The following is a 14,279-nucleotide window of genomic DNA, read 5'->3' on the forward strand; positions in this document are numbered from 1 at the left end:
AAAGTTCCGCTGTTCAAGTCCTATAATTGCTGTGTCAAGAATACCGACTAACTTGTCAATCGAAATTTTTTCGTTTTCACTAACCTCTCTGTCACATTCTTCATGTCTTTATCCATTTTTTGCAGCAATTCCACTTTTTGTTTGATGGACATCGAAACATACTTTCGTTTTGTACGATCCTTTGGGAGATCCAGAATCGGAAATTCTTTTTGACATAATTGAAAGTTCAAGTTTATTTTTATAGTATTGCTCTTACAGCCTGCAAAAAATAATAAGCCGGATCCAATTTGAAAATTAAGGAACAACGCAATCATCAACATTACCTGAAATAGATAATTAGATAATTTTAGCTTATACCGTCCGTTATACATAAAACGCACACGCGAAAACGTATTCTACACTTGCGCATACGCATATGCACAGACGTAAAAGGTCTTACGTGCACGCGTGAACGCATATGCGCATGTGTCAACGCGGCGCATGCGCAGAAAGTTTTTAGCTTTGAGGTCCGGATTATAGATTATTCTGGATTATGGGTGTCCGAATTAACGACTTTTGACTGTATAATAAGTTGCCAAAATGAAACTTTATAATATGACAGTGGAAAATAAAAATGTTTTATTTATGTTTATTTAATATAATTTCAACATATTACCATTATTTTAATAAAATTTATCAATATTATGATGTTTTAAAAAAATCATCAAAAAATTCTCAGATCTCATAATTAAAAATTTTCTATAGAAACTGATTTTAAAATCGCCAAAATTTTGATAAGTCGCCAAATTTAGAACCGTTTAATAAAAGAATTCCTATGACCAAAAGCAAAAAGTTGTTTATGGGCTCTTTATAGAAAAATTGAATTTCGTTATGCTTATGTTTCACTTCTTGCTCAGAACCTTGAGTATCCCATCATTTATATTAGAAATAGAAACAAATTATAACCCATGTGTGTGTGTGATTATGGCAAAGCCTCGAGGGCTATCTGCCTAAGGGGAGGGATGCCTTCATGGAGGACTTTCTAAGGGAAACTGGCTCGTATACACGTTACACATGGGGAAAACCACGAAAACGCCCATGCAGCCAGCCCGTTCGCGGAATTCGAACCTCGGACCGAACTACCAGTGTTCAGCGACTTTACCGCTCGGCCGCTGGTGGGCCTTATAACCCATGAACCCATTCAAAAGATAACCATATACCTCAGTGAATCACCAAAAATATTCCTTCAAAATGCTAATTTACACTCAAAATGGCAGTCGTAAAAACAGACAGAAATTTCAGATGATTAAAATTAAGGTCCTTTTGCTGATTTTGGCCGAAGTTAAGGACTTTTAAGGACCAAAAATCAATTCCAAAAAATCTAAGGACTCAAACGAACCCTGTATATAAGTAAGATTTATTTTAACCTTTATGAATTTGCAATTTCTTTATGCTAGTATTATATCAAAAATATGTTAGTATTTTGAGATTTCATTGTAAATTATTTCGATTTAAGTGTAATGAAATATAGATATTTTAGAAAATAAAATAAGTATCAGCACCCTGTGATACTTCAACTATGAAAAATAGTTTTAAATTGTTCTCTAATACACAAATTAAATAATTATACAAAAAAAGTTTAGCCAGCTGATCATAGGTGTTTTTGCATTGACATGTAAAAATCAAATATTCCTGAATCAATATGCATGATAAAATCTTAGCTTTATAATAAAACATTTATTACCTTAATAAATTCAAGTTTTAAATATTCAGGCATGTCATGAGTTTTGCAAACTCTAAATATATTAGCAATTATGTCTTCACATGCATAACCAAGTTTCCAAAGGTGCAACAAAATCTTGTAGGCTTCATCAAGTTTACACTCAACACAATGTTTCAACATGTCCTTAATAAGCAATGGATGAGGTTCATCACACACCTTGAAGAAGGGGGAAAAACTTTTTTTCATATTTCTAAATAATAAACTATTACAATCATTTAAAATTTGCTATAACTGTAAAAGTATAAATTATTACAAAAAAATAAGTAAATAAATAAATAGTTTCACAACACGGCTTTGGCAACAGTAAGTGTTGCTAAGCAAACACAGATGAATGAATCCAATCGAAAGTTTGATACCTTTAACCATAGCTTCTTCAGAACATTTTGCCATTTTAGTGTCATTTGTGTTGTTTACAGTAAATTGCAAAGCTCATCTCAGGCAAAAAATGGAATTGACTCGTGAACATTTTCATGCAATTATTTTTCATAACTTTTGATGTGGATTATCAAGACAAGAGTGCTTCGAAGAACTTAATTCTTTATACAGCAATAAAGCACCATCCTACAGCACTGTAAAAAACTGCCATAACGAATTCAATCGTGGTTGACGTTCGCTCCAAGACGAATTCTGTGAAGGTCATCCAAAATCGGTTGCTGTGCCAGAAAATATTGATGCTGTGTGTGAACACACAAAGCAAGATTGTCATGTGACATATTGTGAGATTGAGGCATCTTTGGGCATTAGTATGACAAGCATCAATAAGATATTACCTGAACATTTTGCTGTTAAAATTTTGTTTTCGTGTTAGATGCCGCATAATCTGACAAACTCTCAAAAGAAGGCTCGTGTTGATTGGTGCAATGAAATGTTGGAAAAATACGTTCAAGGTGCATCAAAGACTGTGCATAACATCTACACATGTGACAAATCATGGATCTATACGAGTTGAAACAAAACAGCAGTTGACTGTATGGGTCTGCCAAGAAGAGCCAAATCCAATAAAAGTTGTTTGCAGAAGAAGCACATCGAAGCAAATAGTTGCCTGTTTCTTCAGCATTACCAGTTACGTGGTGACAGTGGCATAAGAGCAATGCAGGACGATCAATTGAGAATAGTATGTGACCATTTGTTTACCAGAAGTCATCAGAGAAATTCGAAAAAAGCAGAAGAAGATGCGAAACATTCTTCATCGTGACAATGTGAGCTCTCATACTTCGACTCAAAATAACTTAAGTGCAAAAAACTGAAAACAGAATGGATACAAAAATCTCCCCTACCAATATGTTTATAAAAAAGTCATGAATAAAAATGATTATTGCTTCAGATTTTAATATACACAAAGATGTAATAAATGTACAGGAATGTGTGGACAGGGCTGTGAAGTTGGAGTAAGGCAGATTTGGAGGTACAAGGAGTCGGAGCTGGAGTTGCTAAAAACAGGTCGACTCGGACACCAGTTTTTGTTGGGCAGTTTGAATTTGAAATGAAATTAAAATTGATTGAAAAAAAAACAATGACAAGCTGAGTTATTATTTTTATTTATGGACTATATACTTTAATAAATAGTTATTTTCTATTTTATTGATGTATTAATAAATAAATATAAGGGAGAAGGATGGATGTGATATTTGCCATTAGTGATTAAACTGATTTATTTAGTTACAAATCTCTCTGGTAAATTTAGGTAGGCAGCAATAGCAGCAAGAACTCTCAAAATTAAAATTGATGCCATTCTTACAAAGCGAGCAGAAAAAGGAGCAATTATTGATCAAGCAATGCAATGAGGAAGTACATATTTGATGATAAAGAGGTTGTTAGAATTAAGAACTTTTTTAGAAGATGTAGATAACCCTAACGTTTCACTAACAGAAAGACTGTGGAATGATCTTGCAGTATTGGAAACTCTTCTTTCTATACCATATATAGCCACAAAAAAGCTGAAATCTGAAGAACTAACAGGAGGCGAGAATGGGATGTTTGTTATTTCTGAAATGAAGGGTTTATTGCAGAAGAAATTATTTCTTCAATGAAGGAAAGAGAAACTAGTTGGCTAGACAATGAGATCTTTCTGGGTTCAATATATGTAGACCCGAAACATCGAATTTTCTTGGATGAGGAGCAAATTAAAAAGGCAAATAAAGCCATCTATGAACTTTCATTAAGAATGAAATTATTCTCAGAACAACTGGAAAATTCGAATCAGGACAGTCAAACTGCAGACATTGCATTTGAGTCTCTATCATCCTCTTCCAATGATGAATTAGATTTTGAGAACTATTTTTGGATAATATTGAAAAAGCTAAGGAAAAGTGAATGAAAATAGAGAACCAAGAGCCTTTAGATATAAAAATGAAAAAATACAAACAAGATTTCTATAGGGCCTTTGAAGAAATACAGAAATATGATTGCACTTGCAAGACACCTCTTTTAGAACTTAATAAAAATCTATCATGAAAAGTTAAATGAAGCAGCCCTAATGGTAACAGCTCTTCCTCCTACTCAAGTGAGTGTGGAAAGACTCTTCTCAGCTCTGAAGTTTATCAAATCGGATCATTGGCCCTCCAACAAAGAAGGTCTTGCCGAACCTATACTGTTTCTTAGAAATAACTAATGCCAGTTTTTCCATTTTATAATAAATGCTAATTAATATAAATAATTTGCTATGCCATCATTTTTTTTCTGTAGTGCCTATTACTTCTTTTATATTAAAAAAATAAGCTGTAACCCATGTATATACGTTTATACACACACACACACATATATATATGAGGGAGTCAGAATCAAGTCGGAGTCGGTTATTTTCCCTATCGACTCACAGCCCTGTGTGTGGACAGCAAAGAAACATGGAATATTTAGAAACTCTCATGTGCTGTAAAAAATGAACTCTTGAGAAGTTTTAACATGATACACAATATGATATTTATGATACACTTCATTAAAATATACAAGTAAATTAAAATACAAAGTGTACTTAAATTTACCTTTATGCAGTGTTTTCTAGTAGATCTAAATATACAAGTAGCTAACAAGAAAAGAAAACCTTAGTAAAAATTGCCTTTATCAGATGACATGGTATTAGATATTGAACGGCTTTTAACAGTAGGAAAAAAAAATATTTATTTACATGTGCATTTCTAAATATTTTTTGGTAAATCTTCGGATTATGGTAACTTGGCGATTTTTTGGCAAAAATTTGGCGACCAACCTTGTTAGAGCAACCTGCTAGTTTTTTTTTTTTTTTTTAACTCAACATTTTTTTTTTCCAACAATCTGCTAGCCAAATTACGCTCATGCTAGAACTTTTATGGAACAATAGTGCTTAATCATGACGAAGGTTAGGTGCGAAATTGGGAGAAAGTGCAGAATCGCAAACTGCTTGCCGCGTTTTTAAGAATTGCACATACACGGTATCCATGTACACGTCGACCTATTTTCACTTAAAAAAAAAAAATCCCAGAACCGCACAAAAATGGCATTGCGCACACTCTTGACTTTATCCACGTACACTGCTAAAGTCCTAGCTTTATCGCCTTACCAAAATGTTGCCAAACTACCTGTTACCATATTCCAAAGATTAGCTTATTTTTTTAATGTCTATTAAAATTTTTTAAATGTTTACATAAAAGATCATATGACAGCTAAAACACTGCAAACTTTAATAGTTTCACTTGAGATAATATTTTCACTTTTATTAAGATTGAAATATTGAAGAAATGATAGCATATAAAAGTCAAAAACAGGCTATCAATATATTTAGCTAATTAAAGGAAGAGACAAGTATTACCTTAAAAACATATTCACTATTTACATGACCAAATCCAGAATATGTAGACTGTAAGTTGTTTAATGCCTGAAATAAACAAATACAACAAAATTAACATTAAGAACAGTAAAAATCACCAACATATTTGTATAAGAAAACTATAGTACGTGTCCCTCTTGTAACATAATAAATAGGTTCATAGAAAATACCATGGTGTGCGTTATTTGAGACTAACAACCAATATTTAACAAAGAGGGTGTGTTCCGAAAACTTTTACAAACAAATCCCCCCTATTTTGTGGGGGTTTGTCACCTGATTTAAATTTAGACTTTTTTTTATAATGTCAGATGCCTTTTACCCTTTTAACAATCTATTCAAAATTTGCATTTTCATCCCCAAAGAAATTTCTTTTAAAAGTTGTTTTCTTACTTTCAAACCTAGTTTGAGACTGAAGCATAATTCTGCAATGATTACGCTCAAAATATCAAAGCTAATTCGTAACACATACCCAAAAACTTTTTTAAACAGTCCCCCCCTCCAAAATCACAGTTACATAATTTACACAATCTTGAACTGAACACTTGCAACAAAAGATACTTTCTGTGTAAATGATTGGCACAACTCCATTTCAAAAGAATTTCGATGTGAAAGAACGTGGGTATTCTCAGAATTTAAATTTAAATTTTATTTTTATGTGTATAAATAAATGAGTTGCCATTGTATACTACACACAATAGTATAATACATAATTTTAATTTTGAATGTTTAGAATAAAATTGTCTTATCGAAATATGTGCATGTATAAAGTATTATAAGGGGTTTTACACATATTCATTGGCAAGCTAGAATGAACTGTTTTGCTGTGGTATATGAGGGTTTCTGCAATTCTCTTATTGATTAAGAGCAAACCCATGTTGTAGGGAACCATGTTAATAACAGAGATACCTACATTATAGTTTACAGCATTTGACCAAATAAATAAAACTTGCTTCTCCCCAAAAAAGATAAATAGCAACTAGTCTGAATTTGATATCAGAAATTTATTACATTGATTGCCACAATATAATAAGTGAGAATGACATATTACGTAAATTAGGTTTACAGCAGATAAGCATGCTTTCAGGAAACCAAAGATTAAGTATTAACCGTTTGAGTCCCAGAGGGTATTGAAAAAAACTCTGTCGAAGAATCCTAAACAGTGCAACTGTGCTTTCTCTAAATGAGTACAAAAAGACCCAAGCAGCAACACAATCGAGCTTGTTTTATTTCATATCAAGAAATACTAAGCGGCACAATAGCACTTTGTTTATTTTAAATTGATGAATCCCAATCGGAGCATTAGTGCTTCTTGTATTTGTTAGGTAACACAATTCTTGTCTTTTTCTCATCGCTCCATCACATTTATTGCAGTTTGCAAAGCGATCGGACATATTTTTGCGTAAGTGCTTCTTATAGTTAATAATTGTGTGTTTCAAAATAATTAGACAAAGCAACAGAAAAAGGTAAGTAAAACCCAGTACAATGTTTGAAATGTACTGGGTTTTTTCAACATAAAATCTCAACAGCACGATCGCATTGCTTGGGACTCAAATGGTTAATACCAGGAATCATAAAAAAATTTACAAAACATTTATTCTATAAATATAATACACTATAAGAATATAATATACTTAGAAATCAGGAATAATAAGGAATAGAAATAGTGAATGAAAATAATATTTACTGATATTGTTTTCTGAAATATTTATGTATACACAGCCTTAAAATTGTTTACTTAAGAATTCTCTCTTTTCACTCAACCACAGGTCACCAACAGATCTAAATCAGGTGCAGGCAAACTATGGCATGCCACACATTTTTGTTTGGCCCATGAGGAATAATAATTTCTTATTATACAGTACAAAGTCTCTAATCCGGACGTCCATTATCTGAAATGATCTATAATCCGGACCTCAAAGCCACAAACTTACGCATGCGTGTTTGATGCACGTGTCCGCTATGCATGCTCGTAAAGCATTTACCCATGTGCACTTCCGATAGTGAAGAAAGTAACAGAGAACATTATTGAAAACGAAAAAATTTCGATTGACAAGTTAGTCGGTATTCTCGACACAGCAATTAGAGGACTTGAACAGTGGAACTTTGTAACTGAACAAGGAATTATGTCTGTTTATAGAATTAAAATAAAAGTATTAGCACAAAAAACAAAGCAACTTAAACAACTTACATTGATAGAAATGTTTACTAAAGTAAACAAATAAACATTAAGCTTTTTTTTTTTTTTTTTTTCTTGTAAATTTTGATACCCTTTAGATCATAATTGCTCTTTATTTTATAAATTATGGTTTCATATTTTTAATTGCATAATTTCTGCATGCCATCTTACCAGATTTAAATTGATGACCTATAATCCGGAAAAACCCTCAATCCGGAATCACCGAAGTCCCAACGAGTCCGGATTACGGACTTTGTACTGTAGTTCTTTTTCTTTCTTTTGATGTCTTCTTCCTAAGTGGCTCAACTGCCCATAATGGGCCTTGGCCTTTTTTAGAATTTCATTCCAGGCTGTTCTACTCTGGGCCTTAGTCTTCTAATCAATAACCTTTAAGTCTTTCTCCAGACAGTCTGGGCATCCGAGTTTTTCTCTCTCTCTCGAGTGCCTATTGGTGTGTACATGAATAGTGTTTTGGTAATTCTATTTTCGGGCATTCTGATTAGATGACTAGCCCATTTTATTTTTTGAGTCCTGACAAAATGATGTCTGGATACTCATATGTCTAGTGGATTTTTGCAATGGTTTTTCTTCTTCTGATACCATGTATTTGAATACTTTCAACAATGCCTTTCAGAATCTCTTTTACGAAGACTAAGTGTTCTTTTTTTTTAATCCTACAGGCAATAAGCAGCTTCTAACTCCATACTTTAAAACACGTCTAGAAGGCCTGTTTTGACTAGAAACTCTGTAAAAGCTATATAATCTTAGTTTTTCAGTTTATCTATTGCTTCATTTATTGTTGCCAAAAATGGTGGACTGATATTAGCCATGCCGTCATTGCTGTTCAATCATCAAACTCTTCACAACCTGAGTCATGCTTGTTGAGCAATGTTGTGAAATATTCATTCCACTGATTAATAATCTCATTCCTATCATTAATCTATCTTTATTACTACAAGCTGTTGAAACATCCAAGATTAATTTCACAAAAGAAAGCATTGCTCTCATCAGCACCCCTAAGACATTCAACAAATTCAAATAAGGCTTCGTGAAAAATTCTCTTTTTCTTCTTATGCATCCCTAAAACTCCTATCTTCTTACCTCCCTAAGACTTTAACTGAGTTTCTTGACTATTTTCTCTGTAGCATTTTATGACAACACTTTTTTTTTTTTTTGGTAACAAGCTCACATTCTATATCAAACTAATCTTTACATATGATATTTTCACTCTTACCATGAATACAATCTCATGTTCTATGGAAAATATTCTTAATTGCAGTGCATTTATCCTCCAGATTCTCAATGGACAATTTCATCAGCTGAATCCAAGTTTTCATTAAGATGGATTGAAATTTTAGTTTAGTATCTTAATATTTTAATTGTTCATAACTGTAGTGTTTTTGTTTCACCTCTTGTTCAGACACTAAACAGTTTCGCACTGATTTTGGCCATTACAAGAAAGTGGTCGGAATCAAAAACAGCTCCATGATAAGTTCTTACACTGCTAATTTCTGATCCATGTCTAGAATCAATAAGTATGGTAAATTTGGTTCTGTGTCTCCCCATTATGGGATTGTCAAGTAAGTTTGTTTATTTTTCTATAATCGAAAAATCTACTAGATGTCATATCATTCTTGGCAGAAAAGTAGATCAATTTCTGTCCATTATCGCTTGAGCCTTCATGCAGACAATTCCTTCCAATAGTTGGTCTTAATTCAGAACTCTTTACCAATTTTAGCATTTATGTCACTCATTATGATCTTAATGTTAAGCTTGGGACAAGTTGCATACAAACTGCCTTTAGTTCCTCATAGCATTGTTCTTTTTCTTCATCTTCTTTATCCTCCGTGGGAGTATATATATTTGTCAAGCTATAATTAAAGAATCCCTCTTTTATTCGAATCTTTCAAATTTGGGAAAATATTGCTACAAAATCAATGATCAGATGTTTGACTCTCCTGCTCACAACAAATCTCATAACAAAAATATGTTTCCTTTTATCACTGTAATACACTGAATGGTTCTTTCTTTCAATTATTCCCTCAACAAGCATCTTATGAGCTGTATGGTGAGTATGTCAAGGCTATATTTATCACATTGCTTGATCAATAATTGTAGTTCTTTATTAGGATATAAAGTGCAAATGTTCCATGTACCAAATCACAGAGTACTTACAACTCGCAAGTTATTTCCTGTAAAGCAGTCCAAAATTTATTTCCTTAGAATTTGCAACAAGATTTTTTTTTTTTTTTTTTTTCCTCACAGGGAGAGGTCTCACTCAAGCCCAGCCTGGAGGATCCAGGCCCCCAGTAGCCCCTGGAAAGAAGGGAATCCAGTTTTACCTCCAGACAGCTCAGACACCTCGGGAACACCACCTCTACCCCTCACAACTGAGAGGTTCCTGAGAGGTCTTTTGATGTCTTTTAAGTAAAATAAATTTGAATTTAAAATACAATTTGATTTAACAAGTTATAAAAAATATAACTTGTTTTATTCAAATCAAAATATAATTTTGCAAACTGTAGATCATCCTTCATTAGCAAAATCTGGAGGTTTTTGAAAAACTGAAACAATTTTAGTGATAGTGCATGATTTAAACAGAAATTTACTATGCACCAAGTGAGCTACAGTTCGAGATCATAAATCTGCAGTGAAATACTGATTTAAGACTGTCATGAAACCCTGATAATAGCATTTATATATAAATATATAATTTTATTTGTGGTTTGCCATTTTTTCCCTAATGTGGGCCTTTAGCCAAACAATTTGTCTGAGCTTGACTTAAATAATAGAAAGTATTGCTGATTCACCACTATTTTTTTTCCCTTCAATATTTGAAATTTTTGTAACAGAACCCTTTGCTTCATAGAAAAAGATAAGCAAAGCTTAGAAACTTAAAAAAAGGAGGTTAGAGGAAGCAATATATTTTTTAAGCCACATAGTGGATGTTTTTTGTGAAGATATTAGAGCAAGTTAACACTTGATGTTAATAATATATATTGAATGATTTTATATTTAACCTTTATTTATTTAGTTTAATGGGAAATTTTTCTACTTTGATCACTCACTTCTAACATTTTGGCACTGTACACATAAAATAGTTACAGTTAAAAACCTTTACAGTTAAATTTAGTGTTAAATTACAGTTAAAAAACCTTTATGTCCTATATTACATACAATAGATAATATTTTGTCTTCAAGTACTTTCCTTCCTTCTATTTTCGTGCTATAATACCCTCAGAAATATTGTTTCAGATGCTGACTAAAATGTTAATCAAATAAGTTTTATATAAGAAAAATAGTTTTCCCTCTTATTCAGCAATAAATGTATCAAAATTATTTTTATACAATTAACCTTCAGACAATGCAAAAGTTAGGAAACTCGAATCTTTATGTAATTGAAAATTCCAGACAGTCTTTTTCTTCACAATAAATTTTTAATAAATATTCAACTCAAAAATCTTTACTGAAAAGTTTAATAAACACTGCAATTCCCCCCCCCTCGTGAAGAAGAGGAATTTGCACCTGATTACTTCGGAAACTAAACAGAGGTTATTCAAAATCTACGCCAAACTATGGCTACTTTTTCACTTCATTTTAAATCAAAAATTTTTTATTCCCTACCTAAAGTGCATATTACAAAACATTCTGATACAAATGTAGCAATAAGCAAAAAACATATAGCAGACATGAAATGCTCGAAAGTTTTCAGAAATAAATTAATAAAAATACTCTTAATTTATATATATAATTTATACCTGTCTCATGTCACCTTGTGCTGTAAAAACCAATGCTTCAAGACCATCATCAGTATAGCTCACATTTTCTTTTTTACAAACTTCAATAATTTTTGCAAGAATCTGCAAATCTGAAAGTTTACCAAAACGCACCATAGCACATCGAGACTGTATGGGCTCTGTAACATAAGTTTTGACTCAAGTTATTTGTTTTTAACAAAAACAAATATTAAACAAATTTAAATATCAAACAAAAATTTAACTAAGCAAAATTATTAAAACATGTATCAATGAACTTGAATGATAAACATTATTTCTTACCAATAATTTTATCTGATGCATTACATGCTAAGGCAAATCGAGTAGTTTTTGAGTAAATTTCCATGGTTCTCCGCAGGGCTTGCTGAGCTCCTTCAGTCATGCTTTTATAATTAAAAGAAAACAGTTAAAATAAAATTTGTAGCAAACAGAAAATTGTACTAAATAACACACTTGTTAAAAAAAGTCCTCACATTTTAATTAAAAAAACATTTACCACATGCATGGGGAGGGAGAAGATTAACTTAAAAATTTTAGGACTACATTTTCAATACAATATAATTTTAGTTTGAAACATACTACAAGGTGCATATGATAAATGAAGTACCACACCACCAGGGAATTTAAAAATAAGCATAAGAACCCCTTATATTGATATTGCTTTTATGAAAAATCTAAAGGATTTTGAAAAAGTATGACATATGTTTCCTTTGTCAAGAAACAAACATATTATATCGCATTTAATTGCAAATATGAATTTTAAATAAATTGAATTAAAATAAATATACAACAATTACAGATATTATTTATATAACAAAATTTATTAAACAAGAAACAAATGAAAGACTAAAAAGTTTATGAGATAAGGTATTTAAAATACTTGAGGAAATATTAAACTGAAATTAAAATTGTTGCGTACCTAGCTGAAGAGATTTTGATGAATGTAAAATGTTTTCTTAAAAGCTTTTAAAAGGCATTATTAGGAATAATATATATTCTTACAGGAGAATATTTAAATTATTCATAAACAAATGCATGTATTTTTAACTTTTGACCTATATTTTATTAAATTCATTTTTTTATAAAAATATAAATTAGTATACATGCACATTTTATGGGAAATTTCTTCAAGATCTTATTTTAATCTCTTAGGACATTAACAAGAGAAAACACTAAACGAGAAATTATGGCCATGGTTCAACACATCATGCCACGTTTTCAGTGATGGTCCAGACCATTTTTTACAACCTCAACACAGATTAAGATGGAGTTTTAAAAATGAAAAATAAGAAGCGATTTGTAATGAATTGGAGCATATTTTTAGTAATATTCAATACTAAGAAAAACTGTTTGATAGATGTATAGATGCAGATTTTAAGTTATTCTGTAGAAACCTTTATGGAGTGTCAAGAATTGAAATCCAAGACCAGGGGCAGAATTAAATTTTTTGTAATGATTCTTCAGAAGAATTAAAAACTTGTAGTATTCATCAAGAATTATAGAGGTACGATCCAAAAGGTATGAAGCTATTAAGAATTGGAGAAAATGGTGTGAGAATGCTTTAAAATAATAATAATAAAAAAAGGAAAAATATACATGACAATAAAAAAATATATTTAAAGAGAAATAGTTTCATAAGAATAAATTGAATTTAATTAAAAAATTACATTTAAATACATATTTAATTAAATATTCTTTGCGCCATTGCTGCAAGGAATGAAATTTAAATTTAAACAAATTTAAATTCTTAACAAATACGTATAAAAGTAAAAAAGCAAATTTAAATTCTAAAAAAAGGAAAAAAGCCAAAATAATTTAAAATAATTTTTAAAAAAATGTGCAAACATGTAAAAGATTTAATTCTCGAACTAATCTACAATATCATTTAAATTCAGAAGCATAAGCAAATCAAGTGCAAAATCTATCCATGAAAATAAATCTACTAATTTAATAAATTAAAATTAAATTAAACAATTTTTTTAAAAATTTCATATGTGAATGACCATAGAGTAGGCAGGAGACAGACTTATCAAGGGGAAGTTGCCTCCAAACCTAACTCTCCAATCATTCAATTCGTGTTTCGTCATTCATGCAGGCAAGGGTAAAAGTCAAAACCAAAAGTAATTCCAGTAAAGTGGTATACTTAGAAATTAACATTTAAGCATTAACATTTAAGAATTAAAGTTCAAAAAGGAAAATACTAATGAAGTCATTTGAGTAACAAGCAAGTAAAGTCAAGAATTAAACTTTTTCTTAAAAAATTAAATTTTTAAAAATTAATTTTTTATAAAATAATAAAAAAATCTAGAAACCAATGTATTTTAGAAATCCTTGTCTACAGGAACTTCCCCTACACGAATATGCATAAGTTAGACTATCATTAAATTAGTAGATTTATTTTCATGGATAGATTTTGCACTTGATTTGCTTATGCTTCTGAATTTAAATGATATTGTAGATGAGTTCGAGAATTAAATCTTTTACATGTTTGCACATTTTTAAAAAATTATTTTAAATTATTTTGGATTTTTTCCTTTTTTTAGAATTTAAATTTGTTTAAATTTAAAAAGAAATATACATGGCAAAGCATAGTTGTTTTGATACATTCATTAAAAAGACTAATTACAGACAGATCACTTTAGGTTATACACAGCAGGTTTAAAATTTGTTTGCAAGTTAAAAGAAAATTAACTAATTTGGTATTAAAGAGCCAGTGAAGGTTCATAGTAAATTCTTGAATAGAATGACAAAAAATATTTCAAA

General features: G+C 30.9%; 1 protein-coding gene and 1 long non-coding RNA gene across 4 annotated transcripts in view; one reads left to right on the top strand and one right to left on the bottom strand.

Annotated features, from left to right (window-relative positions):
- Positions 1-14,279, top strand: part of LOC118185516 (uncharacterized) — a 45,910-nt gene that overhangs the window by 28,197 nt on the left and 3,434 nt on the right. The window contains exon 2 of the long non-coding RNA XR_004757603.2: positions 10,006-10,167. This is a non-coding gene — a long non-coding RNA (uncharacterized LOC118185516). The remainder of the gene's footprint in view (positions 1-10,005; positions 10,168-14,279) is intronic.
- The window catches only part of RfC4 (replication factor C subunit RfC4), a 76,045-nt gene that overhangs the window by 16,037 nt on the left and 45,729 nt on the right, over positions 1-14,279 (bottom strand). For 2 of the 3 annotated variants that reach the window (XM_035355384.1, XM_035355385.2), the window contains 4 exons: positions 11,799-11,899; positions 11,499-11,656; positions 5,547-5,612; positions 1,724-1,918 (listed from right to left, as the gene is read on the bottom strand). In XM_035355384.1, the coding sequence (XP_035211275.1) occupies positions 1,724-1,918; positions 5,547-5,612; positions 11,499-11,656; positions 11,799-11,899 (520 nt within the window). The remainder of the gene's footprint in view (positions 1-1,723; positions 1,919-5,546; positions 5,613-11,498; positions 11,657-11,798; positions 11,900-14,279) is intronic. The other variant, XM_085814484.1, reaches the window with a different exon arrangement.

This window comes from Stegodyphus dumicola, chromosome 4 (assembly GCF_044657685.1).
Source record: "Stegodyphus dumicola isolate Sdum_Otavi_A_Nest chromosome 4, ASM4465768v1".
NCBI lineage: Eukaryota > Metazoa > Arthropoda > Arachnida > Araneae > Eresidae > Stegodyphus > Stegodyphus dumicola.